The 21,039-nt window shown below is 40.3% G+C and overlaps 1 protein-coding gene across 1 annotated transcript; it reads left to right on the forward strand.

Annotated features, from left to right (window-relative positions):
* The first annotated feature begins 9,496 nt into the window (after window positions 1-9,496).
* On the forward strand, window positions 9,497-17,302 carry LOC145782846 (uncharacterized). The gene is made up of 2 exons (XM_082594611.1): window positions 9,497-11,720; window positions 15,009-17,302. The coding sequence occupies exons 1-2, from the start codon at window positions 9,497-9,499 to the stop codon at window positions 17,300-17,302; spliced, it is 4,518 nt and encodes a 1,505-aa protein (XP_082450737.1).
* Window positions 17,303-21,039: the final 3,737 nt, after the last annotated feature.

Raw genomic sequence — 21,039 nt, forward strand, 5'->3', positions numbered from 1 at the left:
CTGCGGCCATGGCCGCTAAGTAGTGCTTGAATGACCGCCGGTGCTACCTCCTCAATCGGCCAAGTTTGGCCGCCGGTCTCTTCTAGCCAATTATTATTTAATTTCGCAATAGAATGATCGTGGATTAACTGTCGAAAATATGTAGTATCAAAGAGTGACGCAAAATTAGGTCAGTGCGTCATAATCGCCACTGTTGCATTGTGCGGGAATATTTGTTATTGATGGAATATATCCATTTGCGATCACCAGCGCTGTAAGTCTTGTTTGTAATTCCCGACGTTTATTTTAACAAAGTCTTAATCCGAAGTGCTAATTTACATCGGCTGGCAATATTGTCGTTTTTACGTCGATTCGATGCTGTAGGACATTGAATCGTTGTTAAAAAGGAGAACTAGGTTAGTTGACATCCAAGGGGAAAAATATTTTGATTATAAGTTATTTTGCAAAAATTATGCTTCTTATAGTAATATCCTTCACATCATTGAAATACTTATTTTATTACCTTGCCGTCATCGTCAACAGATGTCGAACGTTGTTTTTCGTTGCTAAAAAGAATTCTAGGGGAGTGGCGAACTTGTTTAAAATCAGCCACATTGGAGGCACTTGTGCGAGTGTAGTTAGGTGGTCCCTCACTACTGGATTACAATCCCGAAAAAGCAGTTACTGCGTGGTGCAACGATTCTATTGTAGGACGTCGCCCAGGCCCAGACTTCAACAACACTAAGTGATCATTTTAGCATTGTTGCAAGTTTAATTTTATTTACTTGTGCTATTGTTATTTTTATTTTGTATTTTGGCCTCCAAGCACGCAGATTTGGCCGCCGAGAAGGAGCTCCGGTAGGCCACGATGGCTGCCGAAAAAAAAACGAGTTTTAAGGCCTGTACTGTGTTGCAAAATTTTGTGCCGTAAATATTATTTTGAGGCAAAAATAAAAGATTATAAATAGGCTAAAAGCAAACAGCAGAAATTGTTATATTGCAAAATGTGCAGTAGCTTACATGACTTTAAAAGGGCACCATTGCCCCCCCTGCCCCTCCATCTGCAGAAAAATTGATGGCAGGGGGGCATCCGCCTGCCCCCTGCTTCCGGCGCCCCTGGCTACACCGGTCTGGTTAGCGAAACACAATACTCGCTGCTCTATAGTGAGTAGTCAGGTAGTACTGACGTCAGGAAGACCGCTGCTTCTTAACAGAAATTCCGCTGTTGTTAATAGTTATTTTGAGGAATCTTTGCAACAATTTAACAAATTTGTGTATGAATATCTATGGAAATAGCTTAAACTGATAGCCTGCTAGGCAACCGGATATTTTAATAAACGTGATTAATATTGTTTCAATTTTCGTAAATTGTGTAGCCAACTAGCACAACACACCTGGTCATGTACCCTTTCTCAATAAACACAAAGTAACTAAGGATGTAAGAAATTAAAAATAAATTATTGTAAATTTGGTTGTAGAAAAATAATAAGTAGCCTTGCCTGCGATACAAAGAAAATGTCTCCGGTTAGTACAGAATTGTTGATCTTTTGAAAACTAATAAAGCGCGTGGTTGTCTTGTCCCTTTGTTGTTCTTAAAATGATAAACAAATTGTTTGGTGCATTAATATCCGATATAATCGGATTGTTCTTCTTCGTCGTATGGGACTCTGGAGTAGAAAGTCTGTCATTTTCCCACCCCAGATTACTATACTACACTGGAAGACTACTAGAAACTAGAAAGCAGTCAGTCTTTGCTTTCATCATCCAAGACGCGCAAACCTCCCATTTCGTTAGCTCATTGGATGATGCTTGGTTCAAAAATCACTTTGAAATGTCACAATGTCTGTAATAGAAAGTAATAAACTTACCGTTGACATCACCATTTTGAAAGTCTTCCAAATTTCACATATTGATGTAAACTTTATCCGAAAATTGAGGTGTTTTTCAGAAACTTACAAAACTTTTGAAAACGTAGTATCACGTAGTTGAAGTCGAAATACGTAATTAGGCAATCTATCATTGGAAATGTTGAAAGAGCTTTCCTGTAATACGCTTATGAAACTGACACCTGCAGTAGCGGATCCAGGGGGCACTTGGTCACGTGTCCTACGCCAAAAAATTATGTTCTAGACACCGACTTTTATATTTATTCTGAAACACAATTTTTGATTGGTGATTGCAGAGCATTATCAAATGAACAAGTTTCATTGATCACAGGAAACACACGGGAAACATGAAAACCAACAGATTATCTACTTTTGAAAGTTTCGGTTCAACTAAATTTAATCCAGAAAAGATAGTGGTAGTAGAGTTTCTTGACAAGATAGTAAATATAATATTCTCATTGTTTCGCACTCAGGTTAAGAAAGAAAATTTTGAAAAGAAAACAACAGTTAGTTCAATAAACTGCAGAAGTTGTCATGGTTAATGAAATGGCTGCTTTTTGAGGGATATTTTAAAATTTGTTGAATATTTGACATTAAACATCTCCAAAAAGCGCTTATAAAACACCACCTAAGACTTTTCACAATACACCACAGATTTCTACACTTCTTGGGTTGCAGAAGTTATTTTAAAAACTTATAATTTTGATGTCGCCAAACAATGCAAAATCATTGAAATGATATTGAAGTAGCAACAGGTGCTGGTTGCGGAATCATACATAAAAGAAAAGTTAATTAAAAATACATCAAAAAAAGCAAAACCGATTCACAAGACAATGCACAACAGCAACCCAAAGTTCTTCGCACGTAAATAGGAGCAACCAAGATTCGGTTTGTGGAATGTGTGTGTGGTAGGCTAAATTTGGAGTTGCCAGACGGAAGTAAGCCTTCCTAATTGTTGGTTTCCCTCACTTTCTTTTTCACTTTATTAACACGAATTAGTTGTGTAATTGGTTTCTGTGAATAAAACCTGGGCTTAATTTCACAATAGTTTCAAATTCAATCCATTAAGTCGACATACAAAGTAAGATTCAATCAAAAGTCATCGCTTTTTCCTCATGTATAAAACTTATCCATGTTTTTGCAATAAGCAGTGATAATGGTCTTTTTTAGTTTCCGCGAGAGCACTAATAATTGTTTTTCTACATGATAAGCGCACGATTTTCACCCGTGCATCATTTCTACTGCTATGCCACGACAAACACAACTTGCATCAGTAGTTGCACACTGCACAGTTTATCTCATTCTTAAAAGCATTGACGTATTAAACCACTACGTTGCACCCTTGCACTCGACTTTGAATGGCAAATGCAAAAAGGAATGGTAGCTACTCATAACCACTTTCTGCCAACGAAAAAATTCACGAAAGCTTAACACTGTTAGGTAACATCACAGTTTGTAATCTAGCCCGAAAAGATCTGCTCATACGCCGATTGATGATGAGTTGATGACAGTTTGTAATTTGTCAATGCATCCTTCTAACGTTGCAGCAGGCCTTGTGTTATTTCAGCCAGCACATCACTATTTTTACATTGATTCAATGTCATCAGACGAGATTTTTCAGCTGCAACAGCTGACAAAGTCAAGGCAGCGACCACACCATCGCTTATGGTGGGTCCTGGGTCGATTGCAAGGTAGGATGCGCCAAACATTAAGGGTATGCCAAAAAGTATCTTATATAATGCTCAGCGGGCCCCATTTTTGGCGAAATTGTGGTGTTAATAAAAAAATAGAATCGTGTCGTATTCGTGTGCACTAAGCCTATTGATAGTAATAATTTTATTCTACATCAATTGGTTGTGAAATGGCTGCAATAAAAAGTGATCTCAGTTAGCAGTTATTAAGCCAATTCCCTCAGTCCATTGGGATAGTGAGAAGAATTTGATTCTTTTTATAAAAGTTGTGCCAATCTTTCTAAATGTTGTTGGTCGATTTCCAAGGGAAATACGTGAACGGTGTCAAGAAGATTGACTTCTGTACCTTCCTGCGCACAATTAAAACTCTCTGCAATTTGCATACGATCACGTTCCATAGTTGTTTTTTTGATATCAAAAAATTTGCATTTAAGGATGCTCACAAGTTGGCTGCGCAATGCTGATTCAGCTTTGTGACGACAGAGGTGATTCACAAAAGCAACAGAACTTCCGGAGACAAGGTGGATCGAAAATGAACAAAAAGTAAAGATCATGGACTTTCCAAAAACAAACCAAGAAAAATTTCGCAAAGATCATCAAGGCTACATGATTCTGATATTTGTTAAATCACTTGCTGTTGTTCATAAAAGAAATTGTACCTGAAATACTTGAATCTCAATATAATTAGCTTTACTCTTGTTACCGTGTTAAATTGTTTCGTCAAGTCATAATAGTGTTATGATTCATATGTTATCGAATTTTAAGAAGTGCAGGTCTTCAGAGATTTCTCCTTTTTTAAGTTCTATCACAATTTCCATATAACTGCTGTATTACTGTAGGTACTTGACCGTGGCATAGGGTTGACATCTTTATTAAAAGAGCTTTGGTGAATTTTAAGCAAATATAATTTCAGTTCTACTTTCGTATAAACTTACCAGTTTGCTTCCAACCTAGTGCGATTTTCAAACGTTTCTCATGGCAATAGAAGTAATTGTTTTTTTTCACGGGAATTGGCTATTGTTCCGAGGGCCCGCAAAGCTTCGCCAAAAATGGTTTAATTTTGTCTATTTTATTGGTTCCCTCATAGTTTGAATAATGGTGTAACCCAATCGGGTTGTTGTTATTCAATTTCTTATTTTAAAAACAAAAACTCTTCACCTCCGAATCTTTGAAACAATGGACGAAAACGTAGTAGTTAAAAGAAGGTGGAAAAACACAATTGTCATCAATTGGAGGTTATTAGGTCAAACATTGCTTAAACAACTCCAGCCTATGATGCGTTGGTGTTTTTGTTGTCAGTTGTGTATGTTCTATTTTTGCTTGTTGCTTACACGCTAAGTGACATGCCTAGGCCTACATTGTTTCACACTGTGATGTGGTTGCTATTTACGAGAAGTTGTAGTAGGTACACGTACACCGGGCCTAAAGGATACGAGGAGAGCCCATTACTAAAGGAGCTGTTTTAAAAAGGATTAAGTATTCATCGCTTCAAAAAAATACTTTTGTATGACAACAATTTAACAAGTGGAAACTCCATTCTGTTTATTTCGGTGACTAGGGATGCGTCTGTGATTCAAAGCAGATGAAACTGCGAGGATCAAGTTTCCACGGAGACTTTTTCGATTCAAAGATGAAGATTATCTCAATAGAGCAGTTGGGGAGCAGCTGACTGGAAGACTATTTATGTCACTTCGCTGCTTTCTGTCGTCTGTTGTATCGCATCTGTGATCGCAGTGTACTGTATGTTATCGCAATGGGCGCAAACAAAAACACGATTATTATTATTATTGTTGGACAATCGTACAACCAAAAACTGTTGAAAGTGCAGCAGTGTCGAAATACAGATCAGTCACACCTTGATGGAACACCTTGTAATGTACTTTGTAATACTAAATTTAGAGGGCAAGATACTGTAAAGTAGCCGAAAGTTCTTTAATCGCATGTAATTTAATCACTTGTAAGCAATTTTAAATTTAAAAAAGTATGCAGAAAACTTTTACAAATGGACTTATAAATTTAAGATCACGAATAATTGTCCTCTGTATAAAATCGAATTGTCAACATCAACAATGCTTAATTACACAAAAACAAAAAAATACGCGTAAAATTGTGTTGGCCGTTGTTTTTGTCGCCATGTTTAGTTTGGGCGACAAAGTTGATGTACAAAAAGTCATTTTTACCTATAACTTTTCAGGAAGTGCATTTGCATACTTTTCCTGGTTCATTGTTTTGCTTTATTTCAACAATGGTGCTACTTTGCTACTGCTGTTCCACACGTCACGAACAAAGAGTGTCATTGCACGAGTGCAGCACTTTCTGCTCTGACATAACCCGTCAATGAACTCCTTTGTTTGTGTTAGTAGCTTTGCTGACGTGTCACAATTTAAAATAAAGCTTTTTCGCTGCGTCACTTGTGGATTGTTTTATGATTGAGATGGAGTATCTGATGTAACTTTTTAGGGGTCAAAAGTGTAGTACTGTATTGTCATAGTATTAAACTACAGTATACTACAGTATTATAGCGTGTGCCAAAGACTAAAACAACACATTCGACAGTTCTTTGACTAATCATTTTTTTAAATGAACGAATCACTTTTTTATATTTTTAAACTTGGTACCGTAGTCATTTAAAGCAGCTGTCGATGAACGCTTTCGGTACTAGGCCAAATTTGCGATTTTCGTCGTCAGCGGGCAGACTATTTTGCGAACTGAAAAGATAGCCTATAACTCTCACAACAGTAGTCATGTTTATACCTTTCCATCTTTTTTGATGAGTAGCATACTTCAATGTGGCTGATAAAACATTGTTTTTTGCTTATCTTAAAATCTTACTTAAAACCTCTTTTTAACTTTGGTGAATTTGGACCCTGCCCTTTATAAAATTGTGGCAAATTTGCATCATTTTCATGTTTTTTAATTTTGGTTTAGGGAAGGTAAGGCCGTTGAGAGAATAATTTGGGCCTGGTACTAATGAAAATCCTCGGGCTCCAAATCAAGAGACACTTTTAAAAAACGCATTACATTCAAAGAATAAGAAGTGATTTCTTTATGTTTTTGTGCCCCTCGGAAAGATCACGGGCTCATAATAATAATATCATTCTAGTCTTGGGTCCAAAAATAACCCTTAGTCCCCTGTTCCTCATCATCATTCGTTCGGACATGCCATCAACACAGTTTCTCCAAACACCCCTGTCTCTTATCAAATTTGAAAGTTGAGAAATCTATACTCCAATGTCTTGTTCTACTTAATGAAGAAAGGGTTTGTCTGTCGACCCCTTTTCCTAGTGCCATAGTTTAGCTCTTAAAGAAGAATATCACTATTTTATTGTTGACTTATAAAGTCCCATGTTAGCGGCCCTGGGAGAGAGAGAAAACTGACCAAGTCATCTTTTTCCTAGATTTGTAAGTTAACTAAGTTTAGGCATGGCCAAAGGTAAATAAAAGAAAGATGCTCGCTCTACATTGGACAGTTTGTTTTATATTGCATGTCATTTCGTGTTTGGCCTTTGACTAAAAATGTCAAAAGCACTTCATGGTGTTTTTGCTTGAGAAGTCGTTAGGAATTTCTGTGCAGGATCTATGTTGCATTGATTACACCACGATGACATACAGTCCAGGGCGGATTTCACAAGCTGATGCACTCAACTCATCGTAAGCCATGACTCAACTGCGTCACAAATGCTGGCTGGCGTCAGTCACGTAAAATCACGCAACCAGTGGCGACAGACCGTCATGCAATTGGAAGTGTGATTTGGAATTGTATCAACAAATTCAAAAAGAGAATTGACGCAGTCTGATGTGGAAAAGAGAAAAATAAAGTGATTTTATGGGTTTCGTTGGCCTCGAGGTTAATTGGGTTCAAACTGTAGCGAAAGCTTATTGAGTACCCTTAGCGGACACATAACACTGGCTTAAAGAAACCATTCTGAAAGTGATTTGATACAGTGACGCAGCTAGAAATAAAATTTCAGGGGTGGCAAAAGCAACTGCTGAGTGGGCAAACATCATTCAACATGAATTACAATGCCATTAAAACGTTCTGATAGTATAAAAGCATATTATTGGAGGGGGAAAGGTAAATGTTTGGAGGGGAACCGCCTCTCCCCAAGTCCCTCCGTGGCTACGTCCCTGGTTTCATTCTATAATTTCAAAATGAATAAAATGTAAGGCGGCTGCAGTTAAGTTTTCACATCTCCTAAAAAGGACAAGTCAAAGAAGTTTAAATTTATTTTAACTTGATTAGTGTGCAATCACAAAAAAGACATTCTGAGATTCTCTGAAGTTTCGCTTGTCGTTTAGGCTCGTATTGAAACGAATTTCTATGAATTTAAAAATAAATCAAAACGAAATCAAGATTTCTAAAATTATTACGCAATTTTAAAGATAAATCTCTTGATTTTTTTCAAATGAATGAAAAAATAACATTAAAATCGACTTCATTTAAGCTACATCTAAGTTACATCGAAACATTTTCTTTAGTCCCGGGAAATTTCCCATCTTTCACTTATTGTTACGGATCCCCTTCATATCTGAGCGTTCTTGCAACTGTTAAATTCTTTATCGATTGTCGATCAATTAATCTCGTGACGTCATCTCGCGGTCGCTTTGGAACTGTCTTTTAGATACTGACATCGCTAGAGTTAGGACGTATTTTTGCTGTCTCTTAATTACTAGACAGTGGTTGTTTCAATAATTGGTAATCCTTTCATCAACCTCATCACTCGAATTAAGTTGGTCATTGTTATTCCTTTAAGTGTTTACATCATAGGCTTGAGCCACAATTATACTGTGTTACCCATCTCCTTTGGTGATTTAACTGAGTGTGGTATTTTAGACAGTGTGGGTGTCAAGTCAGGAATAATTAGGTATAGGTTGACGACTGATCTACCAGACTATCCACTAAAATTAAGTAGGCGAGCAGCGGCGGTAACATCATTACCAATTAGTGATTGATTAAAATTGTTTTGCGTAAGTTAAAGTACGCTAGTTAAATTTGGTTGTAGACTACTCCCTGGAACCGAAGTGTTCTATTGGTGCGGTAAGTTGTTCATTGTTTCTTTTATTTGATTAATTTGTTTACCTTGTCATTAACTGTGTGATGTCTGAGCCTGAAAGGATTGCTCAGCAAGATGGTTTGCCTTCAAATGTGGAAACCAAGCCAGACGTTTATGCACAGCTGAACGACATGCGTGCAGAGCTGGCAAAGGCTACCGACCGCACAGAGGCGTTGCTGTCTCTAGTGCAGAATCAACTCAGCAATAAGGCTAATTCTAATGTTGAAGGTAAAACTGAACCGTCATGGTCATCTGGGGCAGCCAACCAGTTCGACCAGGATGGGACTTCTGGCAGTAGTGGTACTAGCAGGGAGCAATATCAAGTTATAGATGCGCTCTCGGGTCACGACCTCTCTCCAAGTCTGAAAAGCGAGGTTCAGTTTCATGGCAAAACCACAGTGCCGCCTGACTTTCGCGGTGAACCACAATTGACGCCCGGTTATGCAACTAGTTATGGATTCTCAAGAAGAGCAAGTGCGCCACCTGGCTTCCAGTCCAGGTCTGATGTGCCCAATATTTGGTCTGATAATCAGGGTCACATGCCCAGAGACTGGACTCCTAGACAGACTAGTTATTTACGCTCCGCACCCCAACCCAGTCGGCCTTATATGGCGCCTACATCACCGGCTGTGCAGCTTCCCCAGCTGCAGCTGAGGAAATTTAGTGGGGACATTGGGCAGTATCCATCCTTTGTCCAAGAGTTTAAGGCATTCGTTGAAGGCAGCTGCTATGATAGTCATAGACGGCTATTATACCTGCAGATGTATGTCACCGGAGAGCCAGCCAGGTTGATCCAAAATTGTAATGTCTACCCAGACAAGGGGGAAGGATACGGTACTATAAAGCATGGGAGCTTTTAAATAATCGGTATGGCAACAACCTCAGGATGCGGGTGAAAGTTAAGGAAGAACTGATAAAGGGTCCCAAAATCCGTTCATCAGACTCAGAGCGACTCAATGACATGGCTCTCCGGATGAACAATTGCAAATGCCTTTTTGAAGCAGGTGGCAACTTGGGAGAACTTAACGGTTCGGAAATATTAAGCCTCCTGTTAGCTCGCTTACCCCTAAAGCTTCAAGAAAGGTTTGCTGAGTTGGCATTTCACAAACAGCGTGTAGGGGAGCAGGCCACTTTTGTAGATCTTTTGGAGTTAGTTAACGATGCAGCTCGCTATGCCGAAATGGAGTGGGCTCAACAGGTATTTAAGGCACAGGCAAATAATGACTTCCATTTGAAAACACACCAGAAAGAACACAACCGGAAGGACAGGATATTGGCAGTCTCCAACAACATGACGGGGAATGTTAAAACTTCTGTAAAAAAGGAATGTCCTGTTTGCAGTGAGGACCACCCCATCTGGCGTTGTAATACTTTCCTAGAGACATCCATATCCGACCGCCGCAATTTGGTGCGTGAGTGGGGACTTTGTTTCAACTGCTTAAAAGGGGGTCACCTTGCATCTAAATGCAACTTTAGGAAGCATTGCCAGAAATGCCATCAAAGACACAACACTCTACTTCATTACGACGGCGAGCAAACAACTGCACCTAACAAGTCCCTCTTTGCATCGACGCCGATAGAAGTACCTACCCACCCCGTCTTAAGCATTGTACCGGTAAAGGTTTGGGGGGGTGACCAGGAACAAGCTATTTGTACCTATGCTCTTATGGATACCGGCTCCACCACAAGCATTTGCACTCAACGCTTGGTGAAAAGATTGAGGTTAAAAGAATCCATTGGAGGTGCATCTCTCCAAGGCATTGGTAACTCGGCCACCTGCCATTCTAAAGTCAAAGCGCTGCACATCCAGGGAATGGCAGAAGATGAAGTCTTTGCAATTCCTTCGGTGATGGTACTACAAAAACTACCTAATCTGTCAGACAATATCCCCTCTAATAGGATTTCAGGAGAGTACAATCACTTAAGGGACATTCAATTTCCTAAACTGCCTTCACAACAAGTGGATTTACTGATAGGCATGGATGCCCATGAGGTCTTCCGTATTAAAGAGCAGCGCTGTGGTAAGGCTGGTGAACCATTTGGGTGGCATACAGCAATTGGATGGACATTGTTTGGAGCCGAATTTGAAGAAAATGTCAACTCGGATAGTGGTGGCACTGGCATCAGCCTTACGGCAGTGAAAACCTCGGAAGGGCTCCATGAACAAGTGCTGCAGTTCTTGGAACAAGATTTTAAGGATGCCGAAGAGGTCCAACAGGTGTCCATGTCCAGGGAGGATCAAAGGGCCTTATCAGTCATGGAAGACTCGGTTAAAAAGGTTGGTGGCCATTATCAAATGAGACTCCCCTGGCGAGATGAAAACGTACCCCTCCCAAATAACCGGATTGTGGCAGAGCGGCGCCTTCAGTCTCTTAAAAACAAACTTGTTTGTAACGAGGAGGTAAGGGGCTTATATGCTCAAAAAATTAATGAGTACATTGTAAACGAATATGCCAGTCAGGTGACTAATCCCACTCCTTCAGATCGTACATGGTACCTCCCTCACCACGCTACAGGGCCGAAGTTTCGAGTGGTTTTTGATTGTGCTGCCAAATACAAGGGAGTTTCCCTTAACAGCACACTGTTGCAGGGTCCAGACCTCTGCAACAATTTAACCGGTGTACTTCTTAGATTTCGTCAGGATCCAATCGCATTCATTGCAGACATCCGCAGTATGTTCCACCAGGTGCTAGTGGACCCTGCAGACAGAGATGCTCTCCGATTTCTTTGGTGGCCTGATGGTGACCTGGGTAAGACGCCGGCGGAATATCAAATGAATGCATTTCCCTTTGGTGCAACATGTTCGCCTAGTTGCACCTCTTATGCACTCCTGCAAACAGCAAAGGACAATGCCACCGGTGCATGCAAAAAGGTAAGAGACACAGTAGGTAACAGCTTTTATGTCGACGACCTCTTAAAATCATGTGGTAGTGCAGATGAAGCTACCAAACTAATAAGTGAGCTTCTTCCACTGCTGCACAGTGGTGGGTTCCATCTGACCAAGTTCGTCGCGAATTACCCAGATGTTTTGAGTTGTGTTTTAGACGATGACATCGCCAAGTCTGGACCGGATGTTTCACTGCATGACGAGACAGTTGAGAAGGCCTTGGGTGTTTTCTGGGGGTCTGCTACTATTCGGCGAGTCCGATTCGACTAGTCCGATTCGGCGAGTTCCCTATTCGGCGAGAGCCCTTTTCGGCGAGTGCCCTATTCGGCGAGGTTTTGAAATTTTTGAAAGGAAATTATCGGGTACCGTAGCCTAATTATAATTGCCGTTTTTACATCGTTTTAACGTCGCTAAACGTTGAAATCGTGAAGAAAGGAATAAAAAGAAAATGTTTGAATTATTAAATTAAAATTCGTCATGTCAGTTCGGTTGTTTTTATTTCTGACCATCATATGAAAAACAATACACGTCAACACAGCAAAGGTAGAAGCGACAAAACGCGAACGTTAAAACGTGCTTGAATTCGTCATGTCAGTTCAGTTATTTTTCTTTCTGATCATGATATCAAAAACAATACGTCAACATAGCAAAGGTGTAGAAAAAGGTAAAAGCGACAAAACGCGAACGTTAAAACGTGCTTGTGACCGAAGTAAGTTATTGAGTTGAAAGAAATTTGGCACGGTCGCAACACTTTCAGAAAAATTTAAGATATGAAGGAAAAATGAAACAAAGAAAATGTTACAAAAAATAAATAAAATAGATCATGTTTATGTCTATAAGTTAGTACTTTTGAATAGTTAAAATGATTAGTTTGGACCAACAAATGTGTGGCCTACAGCTTGGATTGAAAGGAAATTATCGGGTACCGTAGCCTAGTTATCCCGACCAGCAAAAAATTGTTCCAAGAACACAGTTCATTTTTACATTGTAGTAACAGAATGAAAAAGCTAAACAAATGTGTGGCCTATCGTGTTAACGTCGCTAAACGTTGAAATCGTGTAGAAAAGGAAGCTTTTGCTGACTAGGATACTTTGAAACTGAGAAACATTCACAGAAGCCCTACGATTTGTTCCAAGAACCCATTTAGCATAACATTTCATTTGCACATTGATTCAACGTCTGAATACATTATCTTAAAAATGCAACGTATCGTAGGGCTTCTGTGAATGTTTCTCAGCTTCAACGTATCCTAGTCAGCAAAAGCACCCTTTTCTACACGATTTCAACGTTTAGCGATGTTAAAACGATAGGCCACACATTTGGTTAGCCTTTTCATTCTGTTACTACAATGACAACGACCTCAAAAACATCACAAACAATGCTCTTACCTGGCTCCGACACTGGCGTGACAAGCTATGAATGAACTACAATGTAAAAATGAACTGTTAGGCTAACTGGGTTCTTGGAACAAATTTTTGCTGGTCGGTATAACTAGGCTACGGTAGCCTACCCGATAATTTCCTTTTAATCTAAGCTGTAGGAGTGTAGGTCACACATTTGTTGATCCAAACTAATCATTTTAACCATAGGCGCCTAAGCCGTGGGGGCCAGGCCCCCACGCATATTTCCGCGTGGGAGCAACTTTTTATGCGGCATTGATATATAAAACATTAGATGAACTAGCGATCGGCAGCAGGAAAACATTTTTAAATACAAACCGCAATAGCTTCGCAGTAAATAATCACTAGAACGAGTAGCGATGCTACAATCCCACCCCAGACAAAAAAATCTGTCATTTTTACGTTGATTTAACGTCTGCAGACGTTGAATCAATGTAAAAATGACTGATTTTGCTGCCTGTGGCATAGCAAAAATCTACCATTTTGCGTCGATTCAATGTCATCAGATGTTGAATGCACCCAAAAACAACATAATTTGCTACGTTGACGCAGCGTGCGTTTAACTTAATGCACTTGCAAACAGCCTCCTGTCGCTTTCGAAAGTCGAAACCTCTGCAGAGAATTGTCGCGGCAGTGAATCGGTTGCTGTGAACATGAACTTGAAGTCTCGGCCCGAGGTAACCACCAACCAACGTAACAAAGGCTGGTACAAACCGCACTGCCCACAGTCGCACAAGCGGCATAATCAACACAACAACGGACTCGCGCAAACTGCATGGCGCACACACGTCCGTTGCCATAGAAACCCGATCAAAGGCGGGGAATATGCGCATCTTTTGTTTGATCTGCAACACGAAAACGGGCGTATTACAGCGAATTGAAACTTGAAAGCTGGTCAGCCATAAATTGCGATATTGTAGTGAAAAGGGAGCAATGTCAAGTCGAAAACTTAATCAAACGTCTCTCTGTAACTATTTGTCAAGGGCTGTTTACGGATGTCAGCAACTTTTAAATTTATTAAAGGTGACGTGCTGTTGAATTGATGTAAACATGAATGATTTTGCTTTTAACAGGTATATTTTCAAGCATATGATCAAGTTAGTATTTTCATTCCATTTACAGTATACCTTTTAGTAAACCTTTTCGTCTCTTGTTTCATGCTAATAAATATGTTGCTAAACTTAATGTTGCGCTTAGCTTAAAGAGTCGCAGTCCATCAACCGCTAGCCAACGCAGACCATGTGTTTTGGTCGAGCTTTGTTTGTAATAATTAACGGTAGGTCGAACGTAGCGATAACTCCGAGTGTGGCAATAAAAGCAATCCTAGTGTGACGACATAATTACGTCATCCATCTGCGTGACATTTCGCTGAATTTACGTTGCTGCTGATGAAACACGCTTTCGCCCCCACGGCCAAAAAAATAGTTAGGCGCCTATGATTTTAACTATTCAAAAGTACTAACTTATAGACATAAACATTATTTTTTTTGTAACATTTTCTTTGTTGTATTTTTCCTTCATATCTTAAATTTTTTTGAAGGTGATGCAACCTTGCCAAATTTCTTTCAACTCAATAACTTACTTCGGTCACAAGCACGTTTTAACGTTCGCGTTTTGTCGCTTCTACCTTTTTCTACACCTTTGCTATGTTGACGTGAATTGTCGCTTCTACCTTTGCTATGTTGACGTGTGTTGTTTTTCATATGATGGTCAGAAATAAAAACAACTGAACTGACATGACGAATTTTAATTTAATTAATAGTTCAAACATTTTCTGTTTATTCCTTTCTGCACGATTTTAACGTTTAGCGACGTTAAAACGATGTAAAAACGGCTATTGCAATTAGGCTACGGTACCCGATAATTTCCTTTTAAAAATTTCAAAAACTCGCCGAATAGGGCACTCGCCGAAAAGGGCTCTCGCCGAATAGGGAACTCGCCGAATCGGACTAGTCGAATCGGACTCGCCGAATCGGACTCGCCGAAACGGGCCATTCCGGTTTTCTGGAGCACCTCGGCAGATTGTCTCAAGGTCCAAGTTGACGTGAAGGAGAAGCCAATGAGCAGGCGAGGACTTCTTTCCATGATTAATCAGGTGTATGATGTCTTAGGCATAGTTCAACCGTTTGTTTTGCCCATAAGGAAGCTTTTACAGGAATCGTGTCGAGATGGGAGCGGCTGGGATGACATCATTTCAGAAACTGCACGCCAGCAGTGGCAAACTTGGTTGCATGGACTACCACAACTGCGTAACGTCTCTATACCACGCAGCTTTAAATTGGCCGACAAGGTTTGCGTTAGCATCGAGTTACATGTTTTTTCTGATGCGAGCACTGTGGGGTATGGTGTGGCCAGTTACATTCGTATTGTGTATGCTGATAATTCGGTAAGTTGTGTCTTTTGTATGGGGAAATCTCGAGTAGCGCCTTCTAAACCTGTGACTGTACCCCGACTCGAGTTAACTGCAGCCACTATGGCCGTGAAACTAAGTACGTTTATTTGCAACATGCTTGAATTTGACTTTAACAACGTGTATTTTTGGACTGACGCTACCATTGTGCTCCAGTACATCCAGAATTGTGCCTCTCGCTTTCATACGTTTGTGGCTAATCGGCTTCAGGTCATTCATAACTACTCCACACCTGAACAATGGCGTTATGTTCCCACCAGTGTCAATCCGGCTGACATTGCCTCTCGTGGGTTAATGCCTAATCGGGTCGACACTGCTGGACTTTGGTTTAATGGTCCTGAATTTTTAAGTGAATGTGTAAGCAATTGGCCGCAGCAGCCAGACGTGATTACAGTGCCATTGAATGATGATGATGAAATGAAGAACGTTTGCATGGCTACTACCGCAGCTGAGGAAGACAATTTGCTGAAACTGCTCCTGATGCGTCACTCGAAGTACTGGAAAATCCAAAGATCAGTGGCATGGCTAAAGAGATTCAAAGCGTATATCTTGTGGAAACATTCCAGTTCACCACAGCCGAAGGTTGGTCCACTTACAGGCGCAGAGATAATAGAAGCCACTACCGACCTCGTCAAACTTGTACAGTGGGATGATTTCCCTGAAGCAATGACAAGATTACAATCTCTACCCAACAATGAACTTTTACCTGACAGGGAGTTGTGCAACAATCCAGCACTCAAGCCACTACGGAAGCTTAGTCCCATTCTGTTGGACGATGTATTACGAGTAGGTGGACGGCTGAGGAATGTGGATCTACCTTTAAACATCAAGCATCCCATGATTCTCCCACCCAACAATCCGTCAACACAAATGCTAATTTGCAACCGGCATGAAGAGTCTGGACATAGTGGAACTTCGCATGTTTTGAACTCTCTGATGTCAACCTTCTGGATCATTCGTGGTCGTGCGGCCGTACAAAAGGTTCTAAGCTCTTGCCTTCGTTGTCGGGTGTGGAACACTCGCGTTGGGACGCAACGTATGGGCGATCTCCCAGAATCAAGAACGGAAGCCGGAAAGAAACCCTTTCACTCCACTGGCGTCGATTTGATGGGCCCATTGCTTATTAAGCAGGGAAGGAGTACCGTCAAAGGGTACGTCGTTCTGTTTACTTGTATGGCGTCACGTGCCGTCCATTTAGAAGTCGCCGAATCGCTGGAAGCAGCTGCATTTATTCAAGCATTTCGAAGGTTCATTTGTCGGCGTGGCAAACCAGAGGTTGTTTTCAGTGACAACGCCACCAACTTTAAAGGCGCCGAGCGTGAGCTGAACGACGGCGTGAAGTCTTGGAAGAGTGCTAAGTTCCAACATGCAATGACTCAAAGCGAGATCGAGTGGAAATATAATCCCCCAGCCTGTTCACACTCAGGTGGTGTCTGGGAACGTTTAATCAGATCGGTTAGAAAGCACATGCGCCTCATGGTAGGGGAAACCAGCTTAGATGATTTCGAGCTGTCAACTTTGATCAGCGAAATAGAGCGAATCTTGAATGATCGGCCCATTACTGACGTTTCAACAGATCCAAAAGACTTTATGGCTTTAACACCAAGTATGTTGCTTACCGGGACGCTGGAAACGGTCTTGCCGAGTGAAGTGTCGACGAAGAGAGATCTGTATCGACGATCCTGGCGCAAAACCCAAGCTGTTGCGGACAAATTTTGGAGTCGCTGGCTGACCGATTATTTGCCAATGCTCCAGCCTAGAAACAAGTGGTATGGGACCTCTCCAAACCTGGAGATTGGTGACCTGGTGCTAATAGCGGACGATAATGTCAAACGCGGCTGTTGGCCCAAGGCTATAGTGAGAGAATGCTACGCTGATTCAGATGGCCTGGTACGTCGGGTGCGCGTCCAAACTGCGGACAATGTATTGATTAGAGACGTGAGGAAAATCTGTTTGCTAGAAGGACATTTGGGCACTCAGCCCTCTGTGACATGAACTGTTTCTGCTGCGGCTTCGCTGATCGACAATTTTGTTGTTATATGTATTAAGTTAGGCATTGCTATGTTTCACTAGGTGGGCTTAACCTGTCTTGGTTTGGAGTGCCAATTACTAGTTTTGGTAGCACTGCTAATAGTGACACACGACTGCTACCTTTAGGTTTAGTCTGTTAATTTTATTTCTTGACTGCTCTTTGAATTTGATATCATTTTTGTTTTTAGTGTCTGTAACCAATGATCTAACTTTGGCGCTATATAGGGCGTACTGGATAATCTTGTCATAATTTTGTGTTGCCTTTATTATCCTCATTGTGTGTTGTAATTATGTAATAGATCAATGCGTTCAACCTTAGTTACACTGCTGTTTTCGGTTAGGTTACAATAACTACCTGCGTGCTTGTGATTATTCGTTGTTAGTTACTTTCGTACGTTAGGTTAGGAAACTCCCCACGGTGCCTCGCCTCTTGCATAATACCTTTCTCTAATTATGTCCTTGCCATTTCTAATTTAGGAACCGTGTGCCTTGATTGCACCGAGTAGTTTTGTCCATTTACTTGTTATACTCGTAGTGTAACATCTTTACATCTACTAGGTAGCTATCTTGTTACCGCTCTTAACAGTCGTGCTTGACTAGGTAGCAATCTTGTTACAGCTCTTGACACTCGTGCTTGAATGTGTAGTATCGTCTTGTGCGTTTCATATCGTTTGAAGGATCCGTTGTTTTGTAAAAGGTCATGCCCTTTTAGGGGGCGGAATGTTACGGATCCCCTTCATATCTGAGCGTTCTTGCAACTGTTAAATTCTTTATCGATTGTCGATCAATTAATCTCGTGACGTCATCTCGCGGTCGCTTTGGAACTGTCTTTTAGATACTGACATCGCTAGAGTTAGGACGTATTTTTGCTGTCTCTTAATTACTAGACAGTGGTTGTTTCAATAATTGGTAATCCTTTCATCAACCTCATCACTCGAATTAAGTTGGTCATTGTTATTCCTTTAAGTGTTTACATCATAGGCTTGAGCCACAATTATACTGTGTTACCCATCTCCTTTGGTGATTTAACTGAGTGTGGTATTTTAGACAGTGTGGGTGTCAAGTCAGGAATAATTAGGTATAGGTTGACGACTGATCTACCAGACTATCCACTAAAATTAAGTAGGCGAGCAGCGGCGGTAACACTTATATTCGAAATCGTCTAACTCTAAACTATAAAATACAATAGATAAACTCCATATTTGACTTGGAATGGAACAATTTACAGACTACAACGACAAGCGGACATTTTAGGCTACTCTGTCAATCTCGGTGACTGGGCCTGCGTTAGTGGTTCAAAATTTCCACACAGACCACACATGTATATGAAAATGCCAGGATTAAGCACTCAAAGAAGTTTTCTCTGTCTGAGAATATATATTCAATCAATCAATAAAGCAATTAGGCTACGCGCTTGACTTTGTGTGCGAAGATAAGGAGTTACTTGGCATAACTTCCAAACCATCTATGCGGGTCCAGAATTTACAATAACTTCTGAAATGATGTGGGCTAACTTTTATTAACATTGATTTAAAACTTCGCCACGGTTAAATAGGCTTAATCTATTTAAGAGACTCTCAACCTGGGCCCAGAGAGCAACTTCATCTAGTCCAGATTCGGTCAGGGATATCTATAACTACGGGATTGGAAACTCTGTGGAACTGAAAACCATTATATACACCAGTAGGGTCACTTTTCTTTGTGCGCTGCTGTGATAAACATTCACATAAATTGACCTCACAGGGCATCAAGTAGTAGGCTAAACAAACAACCAAAAGTGTAACCATCAATTCACCTGCTGTAAATTGTAATGTATACGTTTGCCTGGTTTGTTTATTTGTTTGTATTCCATTAATGCAGTCATGTTGTATTTTGTTTGCTGGTTAAAAAATCTCCAGAATGACTATTGGTTTTAGTTCTGGTGATATCGTAAACGTATTGGTTTCGTACTGGATTGGTCTGTGAACAAGTTGATGATACAACAGCATATTTCACTGATTGCTGAACACTCCTCATTTACTTCTGATCCGAGTTGCAGTACGCAAAATGCTAAAGAACAACAGTAGGCGGTTTTTGGACTCGTTGCATTCATTCATTTTTTGGATTCAGCGTTTTTTTTCTAGCTGCTGCGTAGGCCTAAATGTACTTTTATACATCCATTAAGTGTTAATGTACTGAGTGTACATTTTGTATTATTGTAAAATCGAATTTTGTATATCTTTTAGTCGGTATTTTATTTTGTTAATCTTTCTGTAATCGTAGTAATGTGATGACCCTACTGATGTATAGCACTGGATAGAGTTTCCAATCCCGTAGTTATAGATATCCCTGGATTCGGTAAAGATCTGGACCAGATGAAGTGGCTGTCTGAAAAACACTTCCAATTTGGTGCGCTCTGAGAGCATTTCCAAAACAAATCAACAATAAAAATCTGTCAAATTGTGCTTCGCCTATGTCGTGATCATACATCCATTTAATGTTTAGAAGTCATGAACAATCTTAATTTTAACGTTGCAGGACGAAAATCCTGTGTTAGACATGGAATAATAGTTGTCTAAATGTTTAATTCGTCATGAATGTTCATTCTCAGATATTCAGTTAGACCTACACTACAAAAACTAACACTTAGGCCTAAACATTACAACCGCAAGCAATTTGTACAAAAAGCTGGATAAGTTTGCCTCCTGCGTAGGCTATATAAGCTTAACGAACTAAATATTGCATCCGCACCTGAACGTTCATTGGCGAAGTAACGTTATATCAACGCTGTAAAAAAGGCAAAGGCATGACTATGAAAGCTAGTAGGCTAAAGTACATGGCGAGGAGACATCAAAAAACAGCAACAAGCTTTTTGGTATTATGATGCTGTGTTGTGTACCGTGACGAGAGACCATTCTGACGAGTTAGTCTAGCCGCTCTAGCGAATGTACGCATTGACATCACTGGGTAAGCAAGTCTAACCGTAACACATCTGATTGGCTAAGCAGCTGGTGACGTTTTGTAAAACGGGTGAGGATTGGATAAAACGAAGGCGTTTTTTGACATTTTTTGAATCTGGGAAAGCAACTTTGATAGTTGCTTCCCTGGAGCTTCAGTGGTTGTTTCTGACAGAAGCGTTTGCGTTAATTGGCATTTATAGGCAAGACATGCGGTTTGGTGAGGACTTAGACTACTCACAAGCGTTACGAGTAATTCTAGTCACGAATACAGTAATTTTCAAGGTAAAATAGACGTGATAAAAATAATAAGAAGTTAAACCTAGAATTCAGTCATTATATTTTGCATAGTTTTTGCTCAGGTAAGCACTGCTTTCCTTGCTTTCTCTCACCGATCGTCACTGAAAAATACACAAGAAATTATCGCAAGGATATAACAAGATTCGATATATTAAAATTAAATTTAGCACACAAGTCAGCAGGCTATACTTTTACATGATTTGTAGTTGTGACGTCATCCGATAATACCCAAGCTACATAAAGTTCACACCGGTTTGATAAATTAGATAAAAGCTCAATATTCAACAGCCAGATAGGCTATTAAGAGACATGACATTATCTGTCGTCTTTAGGCTATTTCTTATGGCTTTCAATATGTGGCGAAAGATGAGCGTGCAAAACATAGGGTATCTAATTATCTATATAGGCCTACCGGCATTTAACATAATACAGTGAATACACGGTATAGTTTACATGGATAAAAGT

This window comes from Aplidium turbinatum, chromosome 14 (genome assembly GCF_918807975.1).
Source record: "Aplidium turbinatum chromosome 14, kaAplTurb1.1, whole genome shotgun sequence".
Taxonomy (NCBI): domain Eukaryota; kingdom Metazoa; phylum Chordata; class Ascidiacea; order Aplousobranchia; family Polyclinidae; genus Aplidium; species Aplidium turbinatum.